At 45.7% G+C, this 24,493-nt stretch overlaps 4 protein-coding genes across 13 annotated transcripts; 1 reads left to right on the top strand and 3 right to left on the bottom strand.

The window, feature by feature from the left end:
• Window positions 1-1,042: 1,042 nt before the first annotated feature.
• LOC117645882 (CTD nuclear envelope phosphatase 1 homolog) lies at window positions 1,043-5,079 on the bottom strand. 2 transcript variants are annotated; one of them, XM_034386423.1, is made up of 5 exons: window positions 4,830-5,079; window positions 4,121-4,187; window positions 3,825-4,015; window positions 3,525-3,753; window positions 1,043-3,447 (listed from the first exon to the last, which is right to left on the bottom strand). In XM_034386423.1, exons 1-5 carry the CDS (start codon window positions 4,917-4,919, stop codon window positions 3,302-3,304), a joined length of 723 nt encoding a protein of 240 aa, XP_034242314.1. In that variant the 5' UTR covers window positions 4,920-5,079; the 3' UTR covers window positions 1,043-3,301. The 2 variants fall into 2 exon arrangements, with proteins under 2 accessions (XP_034242314.1, XP_034242313.1); XM_034386422.1 differs by having other exon boundaries at window positions 4,821-5,077.
• Window positions 5,080-5,368: 289 nt separating this feature from the next.
• LOC117645876 (testis-expressed protein 10 homolog) lies at window positions 5,369-9,541 on the bottom strand. Of its 7 annotated transcripts, none has more exons than XM_034386415.1 (13): window positions 9,405-9,541; window positions 8,550-8,770; window positions 8,262-8,468; window positions 7,973-8,169; window positions 7,767-7,897; window positions 7,488-7,626; window positions 7,270-7,409; window positions 7,038-7,150; window positions 6,614-6,950; window positions 6,276-6,519; window positions 6,028-6,182; window positions 5,756-5,942; window positions 5,369-5,675 (listed from the first exon to the last, which is right to left on the bottom strand). In XM_034386415.1, exons 2-13 carry the CDS (start codon window positions 8,748-8,750, stop codon window positions 5,618-5,620), a joined length of 2,109 nt encoding a protein of 702 aa, XP_034242306.1. In that variant the 5' UTR covers window positions 8,751-8,770; window positions 9,405-9,541; the 3' UTR covers window positions 5,369-5,617. The 7 variants fall into 7 exon arrangements, with proteins under 7 accessions (XP_034242306.1, XP_034242308.1, XP_034242305.1 ...); XM_034386417.1 differs by lacking the exon at window positions 9,405-9,541 and adding an exon at window positions 9,109-9,201 and having other exon boundaries at window positions 8,550-8,767; XM_034386414.1 differs by lacking the exon at window positions 9,405-9,541 and adding an exon at window positions 9,109-9,163.
• On the top strand, window positions 9,440-16,899 carry LOC117645874 (DNA-binding protein RFX7). Its single transcript, XM_034386407.1, has 6 exons — window positions 9,440-9,653; window positions 10,394-10,516; window positions 10,603-10,722; window positions 10,795-10,987; window positions 11,084-11,342; window positions 11,413-16,899. The coding sequence occupies exons 1-6, from the start codon at window positions 9,460-9,462 to the stop codon at window positions 14,034-14,036; spliced, it is 3,513 nt and encodes a 1,170-aa protein (XP_034242298.1). The 5' UTR covers window positions 9,440-9,459; the 3' UTR covers window positions 14,037-16,899.
• LOC117645875 lies at window positions 16,743-22,559 on the bottom strand. 3 transcript variants are annotated; one of them, XM_034386409.1, is made up of 8 exons: window positions 22,366-22,559; window positions 20,488-20,744; window positions 19,633-20,196; window positions 19,358-19,549; window positions 19,105-19,276; window positions 17,990-18,119; window positions 17,393-17,547; window positions 16,743-17,306 (listed from the first exon to the last, which is right to left on the bottom strand). In XM_034386409.1, exons 2-8 carry the CDS (start codon window positions 20,592-20,594, stop codon window positions 17,022-17,024), a joined length of 1,605 nt encoding a protein of 534 aa, XP_034242300.1. In that variant the 5' UTR covers window positions 20,595-20,744; window positions 22,366-22,559; the 3' UTR covers window positions 16,743-17,021. The 3 variants fall into 3 exon arrangements, with proteins under 3 accessions (XP_034242300.1, XP_034242299.1, XP_034242301.1); XM_034386408.1 differs by lacking the exon at window positions 22,366-22,559 and adding an exon at window positions 21,725-22,105; XM_034386410.1 differs by lacking the exon at window positions 22,366-22,559 and adding an exon at window positions 21,313-21,694.
• Between the last annotated feature and the right edge of the window lie 1,934 nt (window positions 22,560-24,493).

Genomic DNA, 24,493 nt, shown 5'->3' with positions numbered 1-24,493 from the left:
AGCATTAAAATTCACAACAGGTACTACTCATTTTAATTTATTTTTTTTTTTAAAAAGTTTTGTTGAAATGATGTCTATTAAATAAGTAGGCTAAATGATCAATGCTGAGGATCATATAGTCACACTGCCTGCACAATTGATAAATTCGTCACTTGTTGAGAGCCAAGAATGCACCCAAGCTCTTACATTCATCTACCTTTAATGTGGTTTCAAAAACAAAGCAGGTACTGGTTTGGGATTCAAGCACCCATACATGATGAAAAGGGCACCTTACCATATACAAACACATAAAAAATTGACAATCACTCTGTTATAGACAAAAGGGTCAAGAAAATGAATGAACAGTAAAAGTGAGTTCAATTGGGAAGTAAAACAATTCCCCTAAAATTGAATAACATTATTACATGCCATGCCCAATTCAGGTCAGTCTGACATCTGACTGAGTGAAAAATGTCCATTGAGTGGTACTTGGCACTCAAACCAAAGAGCAGCAAAATATTGTTATTTTCCCCTCTTGTTTAAAACTTTAAAATATCTTTCCAAATTTTGTTTTGAATTTGGATTAATGTTACTGACACCAATAAACCAGAGAACAAACTAAAGAAACAAAGAAAAAAATCTAAACATAATACAGAGAATCACAGACCTGAAAGTGTAGCCCACTTGAAAACAAATGCTTTCACTAAGAAAATGTACATAACTACTGCTGAGGTAAGGTTCCAGCAAAGATTGGACAAGAAGGAAAGTCCGTCATAAATGTGGGCATTTTCTTAGTCAAGGTATGCAATAACTTTGGTCATAAATTTGCTGGAGAAGTCTGATCAGAGAGGATATTACTGTCAATGCTAGGAACATAATGAAGGCAGCAAATGTTGGAAGCACTTAGTTTGACAACCAAAACCAATTTAAACCAAAGTTTCCGATGAAACAATGCAACTGTATATGATTTATCTCTAAATCTGTGTTTTTGTTTTTAATTTAGGTTCCCAATTGATTTACAGTGTTGCATGAAACAAGAATTGGAAAGCAGATCAAATACAAATGACATTTTAGATTTGGTTTATTTTTGGAGAGAATCCTAGCTTTAATCAACATACTTCTGAATCGAAGTTGATTTGGAGGCCCTTCTAACCATACAGGATTTCTCAGTGTAAGGACTTTTTGGCAAAGGTGAGTGACAGATCAGATTGTATTGATATTGTGTCATCCTCATCAAATGCTCTGAACACAATGCCCTTTGCAGCATTTCAAATGTATTTTTTTTTTTTTAATTGCATTTAAACAGCAACAAAACATTACCTAAATTATATTAATGCATTTGTGGGTTCCTCCGCCATGATTATAACAGCGCCATTTCATCAAAATTTCTCATCGCTAATATAAGTTTTTGAAGTTCCACCTGAAGAATGAAGTGCTTAACATGATGACCGACTGGGGAGTGCAGTGTCATTTGAAAGTTGACAAACATTTCACATCCAGTCTTCAGGAAAACAAGCTCTGAACGTGACTACCTGGAGTGACCCACATAAGCAAAAACATTGAAACATAAAATAGAAAAAAAAAGAATCACTTTTTCTGCTGAAAATAGCAACAGGATTTCCAGCTAAGTGGTGAGATCTTGTTAAAAAAATATCCCGCCTCATCACAGCACTAAGCTTTAACAGATATACAAACAAAATACAACAAAACCTTAACAATCATGGCCATAAAAATAGTCATCACAAAATAATGATACAGTTACAAAGAAGATGGTAAGGCTTGAAGTAAACTACCCTCATCACAACTCATTTACACAAGTTAACATTCACACAAACACATTCACACAGATACAAACCTAAACCTTGCACACAAAACAAACATACATAGGGGATCATCATAAAAAGTCTTACTAAAAGAACAGATGCTGTCCGTAAAATTTAGGGATTCAATGAGAGGAAGAAGGTTGAAGATGATGATGACCACAAAAACGAAAATGAGACAAAATTTCATGATAATAATATTAGAGTTGATACTACACATGAAAAGAAGGTGAGTACTTCCTGTATTAATCTTATCACAGGCTAGTAAATTCTCTCAGTTTTAAGTAAATGGTAGAATATTATAACAGATGTACAAGACATTTTTAGTGTATAGAACAGGACACTGTCGACTAGTCACCAGGGAACAATTACAACTCTTAGGTATTAAAATATACAGATAGAGAACTACTCCCAAATATTAACCTTGATCCACTTTTGCCCCCATACACTACACTTCAACCCTTCAAAATAAAAGAAAATCCTGTGAAGTGACACAATACGATTGATTCATCATATTTCCCAGATAGCTCAAAATTACTGAGCAGCAAGTTTCAAAATTTTAACCCGAAACTTCAAGAATAGAACAAAGGCATGGTACAAGCCATAAATGGCATCAAGTCTAACTACTGTTAGATTTTGAAATCATTTAAAACAGTACAGATAGGAAAAATAAAAACAAATATATTTTGACAAATATACTGTCAATAAAACAAACTTTGCAATTGATAATAAATGGACACCTGAAAAACAAAAAATTTTCAAACTGAAGGAAGAAACTTTCAAAGGGCAAGAGAGAAGGTGTCACTGGGAGTCTTTTTTTTTTTCTTTTTTTTTAACTCCAAAAAGTTACTGGAAAAAGACCGCTTTGATTGACTCAAGTCTAAGTTTCCAAATTACCATTAAAACAGAGGGAAAATCATGAGGAGGGACTGAACAGAGACCTAAAATGATCTCAACTGCTGATGACTCATGGAAGATGACTTGGGAGTGCATCAGTAACAAACTTCACATAGTATGTTCAGACTTAAAATACTTATAAGTATCATATGACAGAGAACTTAGCATACTTATAAGGTACTACATGAATGAAAGAGGAGCACTGCCTGAATAATATACAACATTGTCAATACATTTGTGCCATCATATTTTCCTCTGGCAGTCATTAAGGAATCTAGGACAATAGCACATTATTGTAATGCTTGTTATGAAAATTCGTATTTTCTAGTATGCAAACACTACAGGTCAGGGACACAGCTCTCAATTGAACTGATAAGAATTATTGTTAAGGTCATTGTACATTTGTGGCTTTTCCATTCCTCCTCTTAGAATATTTTAACAAATTTGTTCAAACCACTCAATCCAAATTCACTCACTAAAAGCCTACACCAAAGGTGACAGCTGTCCCTTTCCTTCTAAAACTGACATTTCATACCACTCAATGTGCACACAAGCAGAGCAATCTTTCAGAAATAAATTAAGGACAAACAAATAGACCTAAGCTACTACCAAACACGATGAAGATGCAAATTTCGAGACAATACAGATCTCACATCTTGAGTAAATCGCAATGCATCAAGCACAGGCAGAAGGTTGAGGAGAGCTGTGTCCATGGGATCCGAAAACCACGACTTGATTGGAATTGCATTGTCTGAAAAGGTTGAATGAAAATCATGTTAATGGTGAGGACATTGAAATTAAAATTGGACAAAAAGGAAAATTACATGCCTGGGTAGGCACGGTAGGCTCCAGGAGAGTTGTCCAAGATGAACACAGAAGACAGGTCATTGCAAATTGCTGACAGGTCCTTTGTGTAAGACCCACAATCTAGAGTGCAGTGTTGGCGATAAAAGCGTCTTCGCAGGATCCCTCTTCTATTATCAAGTTTGTCAGCCACAGCAGCTCCATATATTTCCATGCTTGCTGTGAACACAACCAGCTCATACCACTGGGAAACCTGAAACAAAGAGTTGTAAGTAAACAGCATTGACATAAAATTTCCTGCAGGTTCTGCGATAAAGAACTCACTATGTCAAGGAAGAAATCAACGTGCGGTCGTTTGTGGACGAAAAACCTCACAGGTTGCCTATCAATGGTGACCTTCAAAACAAAGTCAGGTGGAGTTCCTGGTTTGACAGTCTGCCGCACAACCCCATCATGGTGAGAGTGTATGAGGGTCTCATCCAAATCCAGAACAAGCACTTTGCGTTTGACAATGTCTGGAAAAAAATAATCGAACGGTTAATGAATTGGATCAAAATGATCGGTAGTGCAGTTTGGTTTATGAGAAAATTTCAATTAGAACACAAAACGGATGTGCTTACTTAGCCTGTGTCTTGATAGTGGTGACAATGGATATATTTCATATTTTACAGGTTGATGTTGGACAAACTGAAAGCAACATTAACAAGGATATTAAAACAAGATCAAAGAAAAAGTTGAATTTAAAATTAGTGACAGCTCTTAGTCAAGGGGATGCCACACCTGAGTGTCAAACTTGACATTCACTGTGCATCACCTTCAAAAAGAAACAGTTTCTAACAACGATGAGGATAAACAGCTAAAAAGGATGCTGGCAGTAAAGAAGAACAATATTCCACTTGTTTACATACTTCATCAGTGATATTAAGGATTAGTTAAGGTATGAATGAACCATTTTGGCTCACAGTCCAAAATGATATAACAGATTGTCAGGATTGGAGGTTATGCATCAGCACAGATACAAAAGAAGGGAGAGTCTATATGCCGAAGAATAAAATGGACAGTGAAAACAAGTCGGACTTGTTAAAGGAAGGAGTTGATGGGCAATTATGTGTTAAGTTTGTTTATGTTGATGTGAGCTATCAAGTGGATTGGAAGAAAATGAAATGGCCAGTCTACAGAAGCGCTTTAAGTCCGAGATTTCACAAAATGCGAGCACTGAACATTGGAATTAAAAGAAACTAATAACTAAATAAACTAGTAGCTTAACCGTCAAGGTTCAGCTGCTTAGAGGGTAGTAATGACTTTGTGTAGGGTACTCACTGCTCTAACCTGCTTCTTAAGCAAATAACAAATACAAGTCCACACTCGAGAAGCGAGTAATAAGAACGCACGAAGGCCCATTTGCAACTGTTTCAGCATTTGTGAAGCCTTAACTCGTCTTTCAAAACAAATACACAAAGAATTAAGAGATAATTTCTAGTTTACAAGAAGATTAAAGAAATCTAAATCTTAGCGAGCCGAACAGATGCGATCCGCCATGATCGACCCACAATCCTACACGATTGCAAGGGCAGAGGGGAGATATGTGCTGGATGGAAAAGATCCATTCGTGGTAATTCGTGGCAAGGCGGTGGGATTGATGGCGGGAAAAGCTACCCAATCCGAAGGGGAACTCCCTGAAACTCCCCCGTTGACTTCCCTCTTTTCAATGGTGTGAAAGCCCTGCCAGAAGTCATTTAGGTTTATCATAGATTCATTTTTGAATCATGGAGGAACCTCCGGTGTGGAGTAAGGTAAATGAAAGAAATTGTACCATGTATTCAATTAATTGACGTCTAGGGACTACTCAAAGGCAGATAAGTGACATGTAATCCATAAAAACCATAATATATTTCCCATGATTCAAGTCACAATTTTACAAAGTTCATTAATGAATGCTGTTCTTTGACTTCAAGTCGCAATTTTACAAAGTTCATTTAAGGATGCTCGTATTTGATTGCAGGCATCATCATATCAAACAAAACAAAGAAAGAAAAGAATTTGATTATTATCAAGATACTCATAAAAGAGGGATAGTTCTAAACATGAGCGGTATAATTCGTGAGTAAAGATGCTTGTCACTTTCGACCAACCAGCCAGGAAGAAGCAGCAGCCAATGCAGGGAACTTTTCACTCCTAGAAGCAAGATTTGTGTTATTTTAAAATACAGACAGCCAAACAATTAGAGGAATAGAAAAACAATATTTGTAATCTACCTGAGTAATAAAATGTTGATTATTTTCAAAGCAAGGGAAGGAGAACAATTGTCACTAACTAATATAGTCTTCAAAGCTTCAATCTGTTCACCATTCCAATCAGATACCCAGAAAAACAAGCTTGCAATTCCAGCTTCCTTCACACTTTTATTTTCACCTTCAGCAAGTTGGAAATTTTTGGCAGCATCTGACCATTAAATAACAATGAGAGATTAGATTGACCATGTATTAAGACAAAAGCAGAGCTGTGTGCTAATTCTACAAGAGCATACCTAATAAAGATGTAAAAGCAGTCTGAAACCCTTGAAGAAAGGCAGCGTTGTTTTGACTAGCCAATTGATTTAAGACACATAGTTTGTCAATTGTCACATTGCCATTACTCAAAGAAGGAGCTAGTTGTGAAAACCATAATCTAAAACTTTCAAACCTGAATAGTGTGAGAGAAATTATGAGAAATCCCATGAGTGAGTTAACAGGAAAAACAGGGTAAAATCACCAATTTTCAATTTAAATGCTTTACCCAAGGAGTTGCTGGAAGTTTTCATGTACAGATAGTTCAACAAGTAGATCACATAACTTTGAAGCAAACTTCTGGTGAGAAGCCTGTTTTTTAGATGCAGACCGGTTATGGCGAGAAACCACAGCCGATATAAAGGGATTTAAATCAACCTTCCACGTACTGCTTCTATCAAAGACACTTCGAATAGTTCTAAAAAGATGGTCTGACCAGGCTAATAGGCTACCTCCCCACTGATTTAAATATTCTGTAAAGTTTTTTTTTTTAATGTTTACAGTACTTTGGTTAACCACAACAAAAGTATGTATAAGTAGTGAGCAGAAGTACTTAAAAATAATTACCTGTTAGCATATTAAGAATTTTCTCCTGCACTTCTTTTGAAGGCGTATTGTTTATATTTAAAAGCAGATGACTCAATGTCAAGTTCTGTAGAACACATTTAGCTATTCCTTGAGTGCAAGAGAGCTCATCTTTATCCTTGAGTAGAGAAGGAGAAGCTAAATGAAATAATGATATCTCCGCACTACTTTCATCATTTTTCTTGTTTTTCTTTCGTCCTTCTCCTTGACTTTCATCTTCTAAATCATCAATAGAGAAAGTAGCTCTAGCAGAATATGGAAATCCTTTCCCTAAAAATCTATTTATATCATGCACAAATGTTGCCTTGAACCAATCTGACTGAGAAAACAAAATAAGACATGTATGATGAAGGCAGGAACAAATAAGATGGAATCCCAAGAGTGGCACAATTTACAAGTTAATTACCAATTCATGCTGTGCATTGTTCTTGTCCCATAAAATAATATGCTGCCACAGCAGTTCTATTATTTCCAAAACACAATGTAAAATTAACGCAGTTTCCACCTGAAGCCCTTGATCTGCAACACATGATATACTATGAAGACACTTTTCATCATGCAATGCATCCACAACAAAACTATGGCCTTTAGAATATTTTTGCCAATTATTGATTATTATAAATGAGAAACCACAATACCTTCTGTCTTCAGATTTGATTTCTTAGAAGAAATGGGATTAACTTCCATCCATGAATCCAGCATGAGAGGCATTATAGACTCAACAAATCCACGCAGTTGAGTTACATCATCCAAGAGTTGCTTGGTAGTGACAGAAGACCTAGGAGAAAGAGACTGTGAGATTCTGGTTTTCTAATGAAACATTGGCCCCTAAAAGTAAAAAGACTTCCTTACTCACTTGCGGAATATTTTGTTTAAAGAAACTGGGACAGAGTTTATGTTATTATAAATGGGGAAATTGAATTGCTTTTTAGAGTCGACTGTTAAGGTTGAGGCTGTATGATAAGCTCTATTCAATATTATTGTATCTTGAGAACCTGGGATGAAATCGGTAATTATCAAGTTGACAAAGGAAATCAGAAGCACAATATGCATTATTGTAATTATTATTTAAATTGATTTGTAGGCTAGTGCTTTGAGTTTTAAATATCCTCCAAGGGTACAGTAACTTCAATACCTGTTTCTTTTCGGTGTGATATAGAGACAACAAGGAGAGCTTGAAGTCGTCCAAACACCTTGGCTCTCCAAATTGAAGATACAAGGTTGCTAGACAGCTGAATGGAAAGCTGACGGGTTGCATGATCACTTCTGACAAAATAAATCAAAAATGAAGTTAATAAGGTGAAACAAAATCTTAGCACACAACATATGCTTATGAGTCACCTTGAACGTGATATCATGTCCAACACACAAGGTAATAACTGATGAACAGATGTAGCAGCTAAAGCTGGAGCCTTTTCCAGCAGAGCATCGAGAAGAAGCAGAGAATCTTCTTGCACGCCAAGTTTAATATGAGTCATGGCGCAACTGAGGTAGGACCCCAAAGTTGCGCAAAATGGGAGGAGTTGAGTCTCATTCACCTGAAAATTGACAAAAATTACAAAAATGTGGAAAACATTGAATAATTTTTTCAGTTCATAATTTAAGTTAATCCAGGCAAGAGCTGACAAACCAGTGAAAAGACAGAAGTGAGGATGTGTGCACTCTGTTTTCTGACTTTAGAATCGTCATCAAGGCACATTCTTCCTAGACTATCAATAATGGATGACAGATGAGATAGAAGCTGTTCCATATTCATCTGACTAATGACATCCGTAAGTCCAACCAGCCCCTCTTGCCTCTGTGATGCACTGTAATGTTGAAGTCTTGACAGTACCTCCTGTAAACCCAATCGTAAGACAGTAACATAAGAAAACAAAGGATAAAATTTCGCAAGCACTCAAACTAAACAGCAAAGTACCTTGATGTTAAGCTTCCTTTTGGATAAAGGCTGGTCTCCATCGTGTGTCTTTATCTGCTGTTGCAAGACTATCTTTCGCACTTTGAAAGCGGTTTTAGTCACATTCAAACCTTTAGGCAGGAATTTAGTGGTGTGACCCTTTAGTTTCACTTTGGCCTTTTCGGCTCTCTTGTCCTTTTGAGCTGCCTTTGGACGACCCATATCAAATCAGCCGATTACTGCTATACAGGACAGAAATATACAGGATTAAAGCACAAACTTAACCTAGTTTAAGCGCATGGTGTGCTCCTCCGGCTTAGCTGCAAATAATGTGTATACAAACACGCAACATGCCGTGGAACTATATGCAGGAAGATGACAGCAGACGACACGTGACGTGTGCAGTCGAGAACATATTTAGGGTCGCGTGGGGACACTACTAGGCAGCCATCATCTAATGAGATGTGATGAGTGGAAACTTGACCAGGTAGATTCCAATTCCGAAGAAACAATATGGAAATACACTAACAGGAGAAACTATTTTTGGATGAAAAAGATAACGGAGGAAATCTGAACACACCCAAGTTACCGTGTTGCCAGATTACCGTCGGGCGAAACATGTTACCAACACAAGCACTCTGTGACATTCTTTGGATGCGTCTTATGAAGCCACATACTAATTCTTTCCTATTCACAATAGCGAATTCAAAAGATAAAAAGTTTTCTTAAAAATCTGAGTCCAATCACTTGAGTAAACTCTCTTCTTTATACTTTTAGTTTATGTTTTTGTTGATATGTTTTGTAATAGGATTCTGAACCTTGGCAACAGCGTTTCTTGCCCAGCTGATTGGTATGAGAAAATGGTGGGGTACTTACAGTGTCTTCGGGGACAGAAGATTAATTTTTTTCGGAACATTGTCCCTGTATCGGTATGGAGATTTTGAACAAAAAAGCGTCAGCTGCAGGCAGCCACATTTCAACGACCGATATGCATGAAGTTACGAACATGAAATGCGAAATGGATAGTTCCAGCATGAAAGGCGATCGGCGACTTCTCAACCTCCGGGATCTCAACGAAAGTGACAGAACCACCATGATTCAAGATACGGTGGAAAAGGCCGTCAGGTAAAAAGAATGTACAAAATGTGTTATGTGACCTCATCACTGATCGCGCATCCTTCTTTTCTTTCATATTTCTCCGTTATGTGATGCTACATGATCGTTGTTAACATGATCTTCCTTGTCAAGGCCACTGTGTTCACTCATCACATTCAGTATTCACATTTCCATATGCATATGGAATGTCCTAGCTTCTCAAGTTGTGCTTCTTGTTTCACTCCATAAAACTACGTACATAATCGTTTTGCAAATACCAGTGCTTATTATATCTTGTTGAACTCATTCAAAGTGTGTTCAACTGATATCCTAATTCCATTGATTCTTAGCAAAAGAAATATGTGAGAGTAGATGTTTGTGTTTCCCTTGTGCTCTCCTACATTGTTAAGATGAAAACTGTCAAATTTACTTCTCATTTCAACATTGTATTTTGTTATTTAATTTAATTACTGCCAAAATGATGCGATGGTGCATCCTTGAATTATGGAAATTAAGGAAATTCTCAATACACAGACAGGACCAGGGGTGAGCCGGGGAGTCTCCACAATTCACAGTTCTGCACCTCACCCCTCCCCCTATCTGTGAATTGTGAATTTCCTTAACTTGATATAGCCAGCTTAAGTTGCTTTTTTTAGTAGCTGTTATGATATCAACCAATAGCAAGCTTTCTTTAACACTAAACTCAACAAGAAAAAAATTTTGTCCATTTTTACTTTTTTAACATTATTTATTATTTAATCTGTCTACAGCATGGAATCTAAGCATACAGTGGAGTGCCTGCTTGCACAGGTTCGACAGTTATCGCCCATTGAAAGACTCTTACTTTATCTGAAACTACCAAATGGAAGAAGCTCTGCAGACCCTTTAAGACAGTCAGTGTTTTGAATAATAATAATAAGATTTCTTCTTTTCTTGACATGGGTGGCGCATTATCTAATTTTCTTTTCCTACCATACAGAAATTTGAATCCTCTTGGTAGCAGGCTGGAAATTCACCATACAATAACATGGATTAAAACTCATCTTCAAGAAGACCCAGAAGTATCACTCCCTAAACAAGATGTCTATGAGCAATATCTGTAAGTAACTGTCCTTGTGTGGAAGACACTAAGTAATCTGATCAAATTGATAACTTGATTTGCTTGTTTCAGTGATTTCTGTCAAGCAAATGCTGTGAAACCCCTTTCAACTGCTGACTTTGGTAAAGTTATGAAGCAAGTTTACCCCAATGTTAGACCTCGTAGACTAGGAACTCGAGGTCATTCAAGGTACTGTTATGCTGGATTGAGGAAGAGGATGCGGCTTGCTCCCCCTTTGCTGCCTGATCTTGGACCCAGTGAAAAGGTACAAATTTACAATCACTTTCCTGCTGTGTCAATTGGTTCAAATCAAGAACCATGTTTCATAGTTTGTTTGTTTTTTTGTTTTTCTTTATTCCAGGCTCCCCTAGAAGATATAAATGGTGGAAAAGTTGGATCTCCAGAGCGAACTCTATTGGTGGCTATATCAGTCTTGGTCCGGGAGTGGGCAGGGAAGACCTTAGGTCACCGGTTTACTAGCTTGCAAGATCTTGCTTGCCACCTTGTTCAGAGCATGTCTGTCAATGTCCAATCTACAGCAGCATTGACAGTTCTTTCTGCTCTGAACCCACCCATTCCTCGCTCGGCTGGACCAAGTAGACCCACGTCTTCTGCTGCTTGTAAGTATACCTGATTTGTTTAGTCTTTTTCTTTTGCCCTAGCTCTTTCCCATCATGAACTTGCTTCCAGCTCTGGGAAGTGAAACCCGACCCCCATCGAGCTGCAGTGCTGGGCCGTCTCGACCCGCGAGTGAGACACCTCGCTCTTCGATTGAAAGAGACCACAAGCGGAAGATGCAAGACGATGCCGAGCGTGCCCGCCTAAAACACACTGACACCAAAATGCGAAGCAAGCGTACGAAGCAAAGATCCTCCTCTTCTCCTCTCGAGGCCAATGGTCCTGTTGGACGACGCTCTGCAGCAAGTAAAGTTGTTGCTCCTTTGACCAATCAAAATTGTGATAACTTGACCGGTGGTCGACCTTTCTCTGATGTGCCATACGCCAACACGAAGAATGGACAAGCAGATGCTCAGAATAATAACACGCTGCTTAGCAACGGAAGTGCTTTAGATGTGAGTCCTGCCATTCATTCTTTGTATAATGACACTTTGGTACCTGAAACAGGTGGAAATGCGAACATTGGCGCAGAATTCATGTCTGAGAGGCCTGACACAGGACTGGATGGCAAGCTGCCTATACCCCGCTTACCTAAGCCTACCAAGCAATCCATGCAAAATTATATGAATGCGCCCTTTGCATCTCCGTACATGGCTGGGGCTGGTAACCAACAACAACAACAAATACAGCATCAGTCTCCAGTACCTGTCCAGAAACAAAAATACAAACCGATCAAGCCAAAACCCAACTTGCATGAAACTGCAGGGTTGAAGAATGATGATGATCCCTCCAAACAGTCGTCTGTTGTTTCTGATGAGAATGGAGCAGTGGGTGTGCAGAAAGGTGGAAATGATGCAATTATTGGATGTCTAGAGAAAGATGCCCTTGATGATTATCTACATGGTGGAAGTAACTCCCAAGAGCAGGAGGAGGAGTTAATGCAATATTTTCCACAGCAAAGTGCTGTTCAACAGTCCATGCAAGTAGACTCGACCAACAGCCTGGACAAGATATCCCAACTTCGTCGTTTGCTTGAAAGGAATATGAATCAAGAAGCGTCTGGTAAAGCACTTCAGTATCAAAATGGGTTATCAGCTGCAGCAAGTTTGTCACTGATGTCTCAACGAAGCCAACAAAAGCATGCCTTGATTCCTCCAACATTGATGACATGCCAACACAACAGTGCTCGTCGTGTTAGCTTTGAGGTTCCGTGTGATCCCGACTCTGCAGCCAGTAGCATTCCACCAAGCCCGAACACAAAGCAAAGGTTCAGCTTTACTCCAATCTCTCCAAGACCATATTCTCCAACCAAGTCCAGCAGTGCCAATGCCAGCCCGTTTGTATCTCCTCGCAACACTCCCATCCCGCGGCGAATGAGTACCCAACCTACGTCTACCTTCATGCAGTCTGGTGCTGCGACCATGTATTCTGGAAAACCTATGCACAAGGGCAATTTGCCTCGCACCATTATGAGATCTATGTCTGTTAATAGTGAGACATGTGCTCTCTCCCCCTTTCAAGCTGTGCATAATAGACCATTTGTCGCTTCCATGAAATCAATTGACAATAGCCACCATACGAATGTCGATGTGAAACCTGATGTGAATGCTTTGCAAGATATAGGGAACCCCAGTGATTGTCAAGGAAATGTGTACTCCCCTGCATGGAATCCCTCAAATCTCACTACTGCTCTTCCCCCTCTCCAAGTTCCAAGGTCACAATACCAGGTCTCTATGTCTGCTCCCCAATCTCCTGTAGTACATTACTCTAAATCAGTCAAGAAAAATGTTTTTAATTTCAGAAAGGAGAGCAGAGCTCATTCATTTGACATGGAGAGTTCAAACCTTCTCCTGCCATCAGTTGATTTTAAGAACCAACCTGACTTGCCTTCTTGCCACAGTGGCACTCAAGTCCAACCAATTGCAGATAAATATTCTGATGAAATGGGTGAATTATTTCCTGAGGAAGATGTAATGATGCCTCACCTGTCTTCTGTACAAGGGATGTCAACCTTCCGTTCTCAGTCAGTGCCTCTGAGGCGTATGGTCAATTCTACAGCTGTCTCACCGATGCCAGCTACAGCTTTACCTTCTCCACATTATGGCCCTCCTCAGAACCAACAATGTTACTTCAACTTTAATCAGTACACTCCAGGGAGCTCAGTTGCTCCCACACCAGTTCCCAGTGAAGTTGCGGACTTTGGCATTGAAAGTGAGGGTATTCACCCCTCGCCAGCTCCAGCTCCTAGCAGTCTACAAGACTTGCATGATGGACTTACCCATGACAGCATCAATCCTGATATTCTTAATGAAATGTTCAGTATGTTTGAAGATGGGAAGGCTGATGGTCAACAAACAGCTCAGGACTTTCCACAAACTCCAGAGCAGTACAAACCAGACCCTGAAACAACTCTTCGAGGTGATCCCCTGTTCAGTTCATTCCGGCTTCAATCTGTTGGACCTGAGTGTGGGCCTGGCTCTTGCTCTGAGGATCCGCTGTCTTTAAGTGCCACGCAGTCAAATATCACTACCTCTGCGGATCCCATCCTAAATGAACTGAATAGTATGGCAAATGCAGGCAACACTCAACCAGTAATGGATAGCCTCATGGAAGATGCTCCATCTTCATTTATGACAGATGATTTAGAAAGTGAGATTAGTCAACTGACTCGTGAAGTGGGAAACTCCAATACTTAATGAACATGTACGTTTATTATTAATGTATTCAAAACCTTGGTTCAAAAGTTTGGAAGCAAATGCCTTTTGTATGTTTGAATTTGGAAGCAAGGAACCAGAGTCCTCTGGGAACTAGTCAAATTGTTTCCCTGATTTTTTGTAAGATCCTGAGCCTGGCAGACACCTTATAGCTTACACAAAATAAAGTTCACCACAAAGTACAATGCACCAGTTATTTAACAGTACAAATGTAGCGGAGATAGTGTACCAGGCTCTCGTGTGTGTGGGTGTGCATGTGTATAGGAATAATTGAGTGAAAATGTGAACATTGTTTGTATGTGATATACATACTGTCACGTTCCTGTGACGTTTGAATTCAGTTTTTATGCCAGTGAGTCTTAGCTCCTAAGATTATTGTCTTGTTTGTGTTGAGTAAACTGTTACTTTGACAAGCTGTATATGTTTTTCATATTGTAAACTGATACTTAACTGTGATTCTTTATTGTATCTTTTTGTCAGTTGAGCATTTCAAAGAATTTTTCTTTTATTCCTAGTGATATTGAACAATGTTTTTAAGTCTCACTATACTTTTTAAATTCTCTTTGATGCCTCATTTTTCTTTGAATGTACACGTTTTACAACCCTAATTTTGTTAACATGTCCCATGATTGACCTGTAAAGTGAGACACTATTTTTATCTTGCAAAGAAAGCACTTTCCTGCTTTTATATTTTAGTGACTTTTCCTAGTGAAAAGTACAGGATTAGTTATGATGGTCTGCTTTTGATTCAATAACTAATCTGTACTCTCATTAGATGAACTTTTTGATTTCATTGTTTTTATAACATTGTTGTGTTTGTATTTTGTATATTGTTACTGCTTACTTGCTATTTTATAGCTTTCATTGTTTAATTTTTTGTACATTTGCATGAAATGGCTGTGTCAGTTACGTGTAAAACTGCATTTTTTTTCTATTGTGAACTCAAAGATGATCGGTCATTGTGTTCCAGATGATCGGTAAAATTTTTAAGTGACTTCAAGTTTTAGCCAAATTGCTCTTTTGTGTGGACCAGAAATAATGGAAATCCTTAATTTGAATTTAAGGTAACTGATACACTATTTTTATGAGACCAATGTTCTTAATTTTTTAGATGTGAAACGTCATATTTTATTTTATGGTATTGAGTCTTACACAGTCTTGACATTCGGTATGTTACTTGAACATAGACTATACTATGTGTATGTAGTAATTTTCGATTTGTTACATGGACTGATACATTTCATTGTTTTTATAGCCATAATAGTTAATTATCAACCAAGTTGCTGTTTATTCAATTTCATTGTATTATTTTGCCTGTTCAACCCCCTTTATTGCAGACTACACCAAACATAGCCTGAATGACAGAATATAGAAACTGAGCTATGATGTGTATATTAGCTTTTCCATCCATTTATTAAGTATGCCTTGTATATATTTGATGGCATGTTGGCTTTGTGGTTTGGATACTAAGGTTACTTAGCTTTCTCACAGTATTAGGTTGTACTGTTGCAAACACAAATGCTACTTGATGTCACTTTCATAGGACTGTCCATTAACACAAATTCTTAAAGTGTCAAATTTTTGTTTTGGGCTTCCTTTTGATGTTCAATGATAATGTTTGGGTTATTTTCTTTCTGGTCAGATGTTCTCTTTTTGGTTAATATTTATCACAAAATTATGGACTGGGTTGATGTGCAGTTGGTCCAAAATCCAATTCTGACCTCTTGTAATCCCAAGCCGTCCAAAGTCATACCTAGTTTATCTCACTTTGTGAGAAATTGTAGCTCTTTTAAAATTTGCACTGCCACCCAGTAGCATCTTTTGGAGTAAACTTTGAGACCATATTTGTATTCATTATTTTTATACAAGTCTACTATGTGGTGAAACATGTTTTTGTGTCAATTTGGTTAATAGCAGCATGTTGGCAAAATCAATTGTTTAAGTAATGTTAAAATGATATAAAACCATTTGTTATTGTTATATGAGTTAACTAAATTACAGGACTTCCCTTAGAGTGAAATCAACAATTTTAAGTAAGGTTTCATGTTGTAGAATTAGCATCACAATGTTGTTAGTTTGCTTTTTTTGTTTTGAGACAGTTTAAATTGATTTGCAAAATTAACTTGTGTCTTCAGCAATTAAAAATGGTAATGACTTGGTTTATTCAAATGTGGTGATTTATTAAAATGCTGCCCTTCCATTAATACTGTAATAAAAAGCAATGTCAGTGTGTCTGGCACGTTAAAATTTTACCAGTGTGTGTCATATCATTGCCATGTTTCTTTATATTGTAGGAAAGTGTTGCTAAGAACAGGTTCTTATTAGCCCAGATTGACCTACGGTTTTAAAAGGTGATCTGCTCTTTCCAGAAATTAGCATTTATTTGATGTTTTGGACAGCACACAATGATGATCACACATTATTTGCTGTTTTCATTCCTCTATTTCTTTCTTTTTCTCTTCAATATATTTAGTGTTTATTTTATGTTGCATGTATCTCAGTGACCTGCTTTAGGTGTGAACTGATTCAACATTTTTTAACTGCATTTCGCAGGTACTTCACAATGTGTTTCTTCAGCCATTAGGGCTTCTACACAATGACCATAGTTTGTCAATGCTCATGTTACATGGAAACTGATAAGATTCTCTTTGCAACTGAAATGTGTAAAGGTGACTAAAGAAACAAAAATCTTTTTTGTACAGCTTTGATTGTTACAAAAAATGGATGTTCAAAACATTGTATGTTCTTAACAAAACGGAAGTATATTCCATTTGGCTTCTACTAAACCTTGTAATACAAGCCTTGAAATTCCAACCAACTCACAATAAATGATATTTTTCTTTGAGCCTCTCTCTTTCTTTCTCTGAACGGCCCACTTTGTCCCGAAACGCGACACATTCCGGACACTGTTACCCTTTCCTTGAGTCAGCAGCCAGGTTGTCCAGACTCTGGACTGGACTCCCAGGCCTAGGCCGTGGCCCGGCTCGGCTGCTCCGCCTTGAGCTTGCAGGCACTCAAGTTGACCATGCCGACGAAGGACCGGCCCGGGTGGTCCAGCACGCGGTAGCGGTCGCCGGCGAGGTCCTTGAGGGACACGCGGTCCCCCTTGAACAAGTGCAGCACCCCCGCGGTGAAGCACGTGTTGGCGCGGACGTCCTGGCCGGACGCGCCCGCCGTGGCACACAGCAGCTCTTTCTGCTGGTTGCGGTACACCCAGAAACCGTTCTCGTCCTTGTCGTTGGCGTAGTTGACCTGCAGGCAAGCGCCAGACAAGTCGTTGGACAACGCCCAATGGAGGAAAGTATCAAGGACTCCGTCAAAGTAAGTGGTGTTGTTACCTGCGCGTACACCAAGTACAGCCCTGGCGTGTCCACCGTGATGTGGGAGCCGGTGGAGGCGAGCTTGAAGTGGTGGTCCAGGCCCAGCTCACGCACCCAAGGGCTAGCCGTCCAGTCCGCGTACTCCCCCGCGGGGTGCTTCAGCCGCCCGTTGTCTGCGTGCACAGCAAAGGGACGGGCGTCACAGAGAGCTTCAGCCTCGCCCTTCGGGATGTTCAAAGCAGGCGACTCGAGTCTGTCTCTTTGTGCCTGACAAACGAGTGGATCGCCACTGTTTGAGAGACCGTGGGTGGCGCCGGCAGCACGAGAGGCGGGCTGGCGGGCGCTGCGGGCGGGCGAGGACGCCTGCCGAGCGGGCCGGCCTGTTGCGCACAGGTGTGGTGCGGGCTGGCCCGCCTCCACGGCTGACGCCCTCCTCCCTTCGCGCGGCCGCCCGCGCCGCCCGCGCCCGGCGGCCAGCCTCGGCTGGGGCTGGGGGTTTCTTCCACCCAACATCTTCCCCTGGGGCCCACCTTCTGTTATCTACGTGCGTGCGACGGAGATGGGGAGGACCTCCATCTCTCCCTCCCGCGCTCGAGGACTACGAGGACTACCCACCGTCGTAGTGATGCGTGCCGCGGTGCCGCGCCGTGTCGCCCACGAAGTGCGCCGCGATGGCGGGGCCCTCGACCACGGCGGGGGCGTACGGTCGCCACGTCTGCTCCACCTCCACGTCGCCGTCGATGCTCTGTGGCGAGCAGGAACACCGTTACTTTCCAGGATGGCGTCAGAGGCCCCTGGAGGCCCGCGCACCCCGGCCAAGACCTACTTCGGGGTGCGGGGGCCACCCTGTGTTAACAACGGAAATATATCGAATTGGCGCGTTGAACAGCGATGCTGCAGTGTTTTATGGCAAATCGATGTGATGTGATGTGTCGAGCTGACGCAGTTGTTGTGCCTGGGATAGGTCGGAAGGTTGGAACCACCGGTGTGTTGGGAAAGCGGTTCCACACGAGAAACAGAGCACGCGTTCAGTTTTTTATCTCTTTTATTTTTTTCTAACAAAAGCACTATGCAGTTTATGCTTAAAAAATTAACAGTCAACAGTAAAAACATTTACATAAATAAATAAGTAGCCTTTTTTTATCAGATTGGAAACGAACTCCACTCAAAAAGTGCACGGAGTCCCAAATTCTGGAGCTCTTCTCCACTCATTCTAACGTGCTTGCTCGTCCGTCGTCTACTTCGGGCCTGCCTTAACACACCGATGAATCCCGCCCCTCTCCCACCTCCCTACTCTGGCATCGCACGCATCGCACGTCACATCGACACCGTACCTAATCTTGCTCCAATGAGCGAGCAAATAAGTAAGCCTACCTAAACTAAAAGAAGAACAGTCTTTCGAATCGAAACTGCATTCAACGCGTTTCGTTGTGCTTTTAGTTGGTAATAAGGGTAAACAGAAAATAGGAAAAGAAATTAAAGCGAAACTGGAGTGCGACCGCGGCGGCGCACCCCGCCCAGGGCCTAGCCCAGGGCCTAGCCCAGGGCCTAGCTAGCCCAGGTCCTTAGCGTTGGTGTGTGTCAGTCACCCGCGTTGCGCGGGCGCGTTCCTGCCACGAGTCCCGCCAACGCCCGGCGCGCTCTGTCGGTGACCACGACGGGGGTCTCGGTGTGGACGAAGGCCACTGCTGCTGCTGCTGCTGCTGCTGCTGCCACCGAGGGCGGCCCACCTCCACGCTGCGCGCCGCGCCGCTCTGCGGCACCTCCTGGGTCACGTCCTGGAGGTTCTGAAGCTGCTGGAATCCACCCTGCTGCCGCTGCTGCAGACGGTGATGGTGGCGACGGCGGTGCTGCTGCTGGCCAGGACCAGGCGAGGTGCCCACGCCGTCCATCACCCTCGACCTGCAGGACACGGGCACGAGCGTCAGTTCGACAGACCAAGCCGAAAAGTCAGTAAACAGGTCCTCGAACTGGAAGCCTCACCTTCGACTGGCGACGGGTGCCGCGGTGGTGGCGGCGTAGTCCATGGCGTGGCCCATGGCGTGGCCCATGGCGTGGCGCTGCGGCGGCTGCGGCGGCGGGACGAACGCCATGGGGGCGCGCTCCGCGTACATGGGCTGCGGCCGGCCGGGGCCGTAGGGGCGGTCCTGGGGGTGGCGCACGCCGTACTGGCTCCTGCAACGTCAACACGGCCATGGGTGAGTGGCCGGGGCGGCCGGACTCTACACGCAATGTCTAGGTCTGGGACTTCCACTCACCACTGCTGCTCGGGTGGAGGCGCGGCCGCGGAGAGCCCGGGATTCTGCAGCATGTGGTACAGCTTGAGCTGCGGCTGAGGGCGGCCTGCTTGGCGGCCCGCCTGCCGAACGTCGCGGCGCCGCCGGTCCATGAACATTATCGGCTCGGGGCTACTCGTGGTCGTGGTGGCCTCGACGGGCTGGTGGTGGCCGCTGGCTGGCTCCAGCTTCGGGACGGGGGCGCGTGCGCCGTCTCCAGAGTCGCGCGCCTTGCCCTCCACTACGTTGGTGTCCTCGGTGTCAGAATAGTACGGTTCTAGAGCATCATCGTCGTCCTCGTAGCTGGTGTCGTAGATGCTGTCGGAGTCGTTGTCTTCCACCGTTATGTTCCACTCCTTGAACTGCTTGTACATGTGCAGCCTCTCAAGATTCGTGGAGATGTCTTTGAACTCGCGTTTGATGTTGGCGACGCTGGCCCGCATGTCGAGCAGCTCCATCCGCTGCAGGTAGGCCAGCGCGGCGAGGCCCACGACGGCGACCAGCAGCAGCACCAGCGCCACCACCACGCGCCAGGACGTGGAGCGGCTGCAGCAAACACCACACTCGAGGAACACCAAATTGAAATCCATTTTGATGGCTCAGGCAGAGAGCGCGTCTCGACGAGCGAGAGCGGCGGGTCCATGGACTCATGCACTCATGCAGAAAAATAAGTCAAAATTATGTCTGCATGACAAGGTTTATTTTACAGTCTAAATTTGGAGCTGATTTCGACTATCGCGTTCTCCATGGTCGGGCTAGGATCACGATAACCTGAAGTTTCTCTCCCGATGCGGGGCTCTGCCTCGGGCTCTGCCTCGGGCTCTGCCCTGCACTCACCGAGGTTTGACGGGGCGGCTCTGGCAGGGGTACTGCGGGCATGAGGCCGGCGCCGCCTTCAACAGGTACGAGTCGCTGGCCATGCTGTCCAGGGACCGGTCGTGCATGCCGGTCTGCGACTGGCGACTGCGGGTCGTTGCAAGTCGGGGCGTCGTCCAGGCGTCGTCCAGGCGTCGTCGGGCTGCTGCAGGAGGAGGGGGCCCCCTCACATTCTCACCTGCACGCGCCACTGGAAGGAAGTACGGAGCCGCCTGCAACTGAGATAAGGCCAAGGAGGCCCCATCAGCGTGGCCGTCAAGGCCGTGAAGGCCGTCAGGCAGACGAGGGCTAGGCGCGGATACAGGACGGTGGCGATGGGGGCGTCGCCTCTCCCTGAGGGCGGCGCGGCTGCCTGAAGTGAAGGGTAAGGCGCACTTTGCCCCGGTAAGTAGGCAACTTTTGCGTCATCGCCGCTTTCTGAACCCCTCTCTGGATCCGCCCCTGGCAGGGGCCGGGCTGGCGACGCCGCCCCCGCCCCCCGCCGCATGGCCGCATCCATTCGATGATTCGATTGCTTGTTTTGATTTCGGCCCTTCGGCCGCTCGGCGCCTCGGACTGGGTTCACTGAACGCCGCGACGCAGCATGGCGACATGGCGGCAACAAACGGCACACTGTAGGCCGCCTTGTCCTGCTTGTCGCCTCTCCCGACCAGCCGCTAGTCGCACGAAGGCTAATCTCGTCATGATCTGTCAAAGTAACAGAGCGCACTCGCGTGCTCCTGTGTACGCCATGGAGCAACTAAACCTCTTTCAAAGTAGAGCCAAATTTTCCAGTGCACTACGTACTGGTACTGCACTGCACTGAGTGGGCGGGCATTCATTATGCGCGTGACACGGGCCTTGAAAATGTACTGCGCCAGAGCGACAATGTCGCGCGGCATCGCTGCGTTTTCGGCTTTTCCGGCTGTTTGGTCCGTTTTGCGATGACGGCGCGCCGAGATTAGGGATGGGGCCTCGTTGGTGACGCAAGTGTGGCAGCGCAGCGGCGGCGATGGCCCGGCGACATGGCCCCAGACGCGCAGCTCTCGGATCCACTCACCCGAGAAAACAGAACACCGCGTCCGCAATCAGAATTTACTCTCCATTTCTTTTCTTGGAACATTTCTTTGAGGATCATGCAGTAGTCGAGTGCGCCCCGCCTCCCCGCCCGGCGAGCCAGCCTGGCACCAGAGTCGCGATCCATGCCATATTTACGTACTTGCAGGTCCAGGTCATGGTCGTGGGCCACTGCCTCGGCCACTGCCTCGGCCACAGCCTCGGCCACTTCGCGCCGCGCCAGTCGCCAGTGGCGCCAAGAAGGGTCTTTATGGACTGTACGTTCAATGAGCGAAAACAGCAACGCCACTGCATGCAGCGTGGGCCTAGGAAAACTGCATAGAGGAGTTTCCGTCTCCCTGTCTAAGCTATCTTCGACTGCCGATAGTAAGGAAGCGCCTAGACCTCGATCCACGCGAGTACACTCGCCTGGCCTGGGCCTGGCCGGCGCGCGGCAGTAGCGAGTTGGTGGCAACACTTTTATTGTGACGCCTTCGCTTCGCCTAGAGCTTCGCCTTCCTCGGCGAAGGATGGAAGGAAGGTACCGCGAGGGTCGCGAGGGCCGCGGGCCGCGCACGTCGCCATGGCGGCACGGCGGCACGGCGGCGCGGCGAGGTGAAGGGAAGGGGTAAGGCCGGCCGAGGCGACAAACAGGACAAACAGTCAGGCTGCCTATGTTTGTTTCTGTGATGCGGCCGATGCGGCCGATGCGCGGCAGCCAAGGGTGCCGATCAAAGTGCGCCGCGGCCAGCACCCCCGCGGCCATCCCGCTGCACCTCCCCGTCGTCGGTCTCCGTCGCCCACCTGCTAGTCTCCAGTCCGCGGCCACCGCAGCAGGCACCCCGAGCACTGTCAGGCACTACACCACCACGACGACGACGACTCGGCAGCACTGCGTCAGTGCGACGCTTGCGACGCGGGTCCCAGTTTGGGAAGCTCTGTGCGCCGGCACAGTCCGACACAGTCACTCACTGACTGAGTGGACATGGGGCCAACAAGCGCGGAGCGCGGAGCCCCGCGGCCGGCGTACGCGGGGAAGGGCGGGGCGGGGCGGGGCGGACCGTGACCCCCCGCGACCCCGTCACCGCCTCTTGTTCATGCCCGATGGCGACCGATCGTGCTCCTAGTTTCACTGCCGAATCTCCAACGGCACTTCTTCAAAATCCCCAAACAAGCCAACCACGGCCATCTCACCCCACATCCACGACCAGGTAGGGAACAGGCAGCCACGCAGAACCAAAGCGATACCCCCAGAGGCTCAAAGTAGTGGAAGTACGTACGCAAAAAAAAAATGAAATAAAGATAAAAATTTATAAAAATAATAATAACGGCCTGTCCGATTCGTCTCCCCTTTTCACCCTCGCGTCGCGAAGTCCGGCTTATCGCGCGGTGCGGTATGTATGCCTAATTGCTCAGGCGTCGACTTCTTTTATTTGACTGTCAAACGCGACGTGCGGCGCGAAGCGCGAAGCCTGCAGGCTGACCGAACAGTGCTTTCGTCGCGCTGTCTCTCTCGCACTCGTGGGGTGGGCCGTAGGGGTGCGGGAGAGCCAGAGCGACGGAGCACACCGTTCGGGATCAGCCTGCTGGCCAAGCCAAGCGGGGAGGCCTCCGCAATCGGGGGCACACGACATCGCAACGAGCAGGACGGTGCGGGACACGCCAAGCCGCCAGCGTCGGTCCGTCGGTCTGCCAGGGGCCGCGGTGGGGTGCAGGATGGGTTGCCTGCCGGCGCCGCGCAGGGCTGCGACTACCGCCCACGTGGAGCACGGCGCACGCCCGGCAAGGTGCGGGTGGGCAACCCATCGTACGGCTGTGTATGTTGGTGCCGCGGGGGCGGGAGGGTCTCTACTCTAGTGCAGCCACTTGGCCGAGGCCTGGCGACCTGGCCTCGTCGCGGGGGATATGGGATGGAATGGAAACCGGCGTCCCAAAGTGAGTCCGATGTCCGTCGGCGGTCCCGCTCCTGCCAGATAAGAAGGCGTCGGCGGGGCGGCGTCGACGGCCGCTCTATAATAGCTCGGATTACACGCCAAAGACCGATCGACCGCGCGCCGCCCGGCGCCGCCCCGCCAAGCAACGATTACCGCGGCCAAAGTCCGGCCGGCCTCCCCGTCGAGGAGCAAGGAGAAGAAGGGGCGCTGCAACGAGGGCGCTAGGCAGCGGAGACAGCGTCGGCCGCCCGCCTGTTTATTTCAATCCGTCAATTTTTCTGGGGATCTCTGCCGTCATGCCCACGCCGGGGTCACGAGCGGGTCACGAGGCGAGCGGCGGGGCAGGGCCCGCGGGGCAGGGCGTCGATGATTCGTCAGGAATTCGATACGAGCAGGCCGCCGGGCCGCCCAGAGGGCAGCACCAGCGCAGCAGGCAGCAAGCCCTCGGCGATAAGCGTGACAGCACGGCGTACAGTGGTACAGTGCCGCCCTGATACGGCGCGCCAATCTGCGGTGCAGCGGTGCAGCCTGCAGCCGAGCCTGCAGCCGCCGCCAAACTGCCAGCAGCGCGCCAATGTGGCACCGCAGGTCAACGTCAAATCTTAACGTTCGTCCGGGTAGAACTGCGACTGTCGCGCCATTGCTGATGCAAGCAGCTTGACGTCCTCAAGACGGCAGCTGCGCGAACGCCGACCGAAAGGCCCATCGGTTGTTGTTGCTCGAAGCCGCGTCGTGGGACTGGGACTTCCCTGCCTCCGCCAGCCGCGCTCGTGCGTTCGCAGCCGCGCCGGTTTCCCGCCAACGCGGCCCAGAGGCCGGGCCTGCTTGGTGGCGCGCTCCCGCGGCCCGCGCCGCAACCACCGGCGGAGCCGAACCAAGCCGAGCGCCGCCCGAGCGGCGGCCGAAGCGCCGAAGACGCGCTCAGCCAATGATGAACATGTTGAGTCCCCTGCGGTGGTACCCTGCTGGTACCCCGCCGACGCGGCCCCCTTGGTGGA

The sequence above is a fragment of the Thrips palmi genome, unplaced genomic scaffold, assembly GCF_012932325.1.
Source record: "Thrips palmi isolate BJ-2018 unplaced genomic scaffold, TpBJ-2018v1 HiC_scaffold_19, whole genome shotgun sequence".
In the NCBI taxonomy this organism is placed as follows: Eukaryota; Metazoa; Arthropoda; class Insecta; order Thysanoptera; family Thripidae; genus Thrips; species Thrips palmi.
Note: the sequence above shows the minus strand (reverse complement) of the source record. Positions and strands in the feature narration are given on the sequence as shown.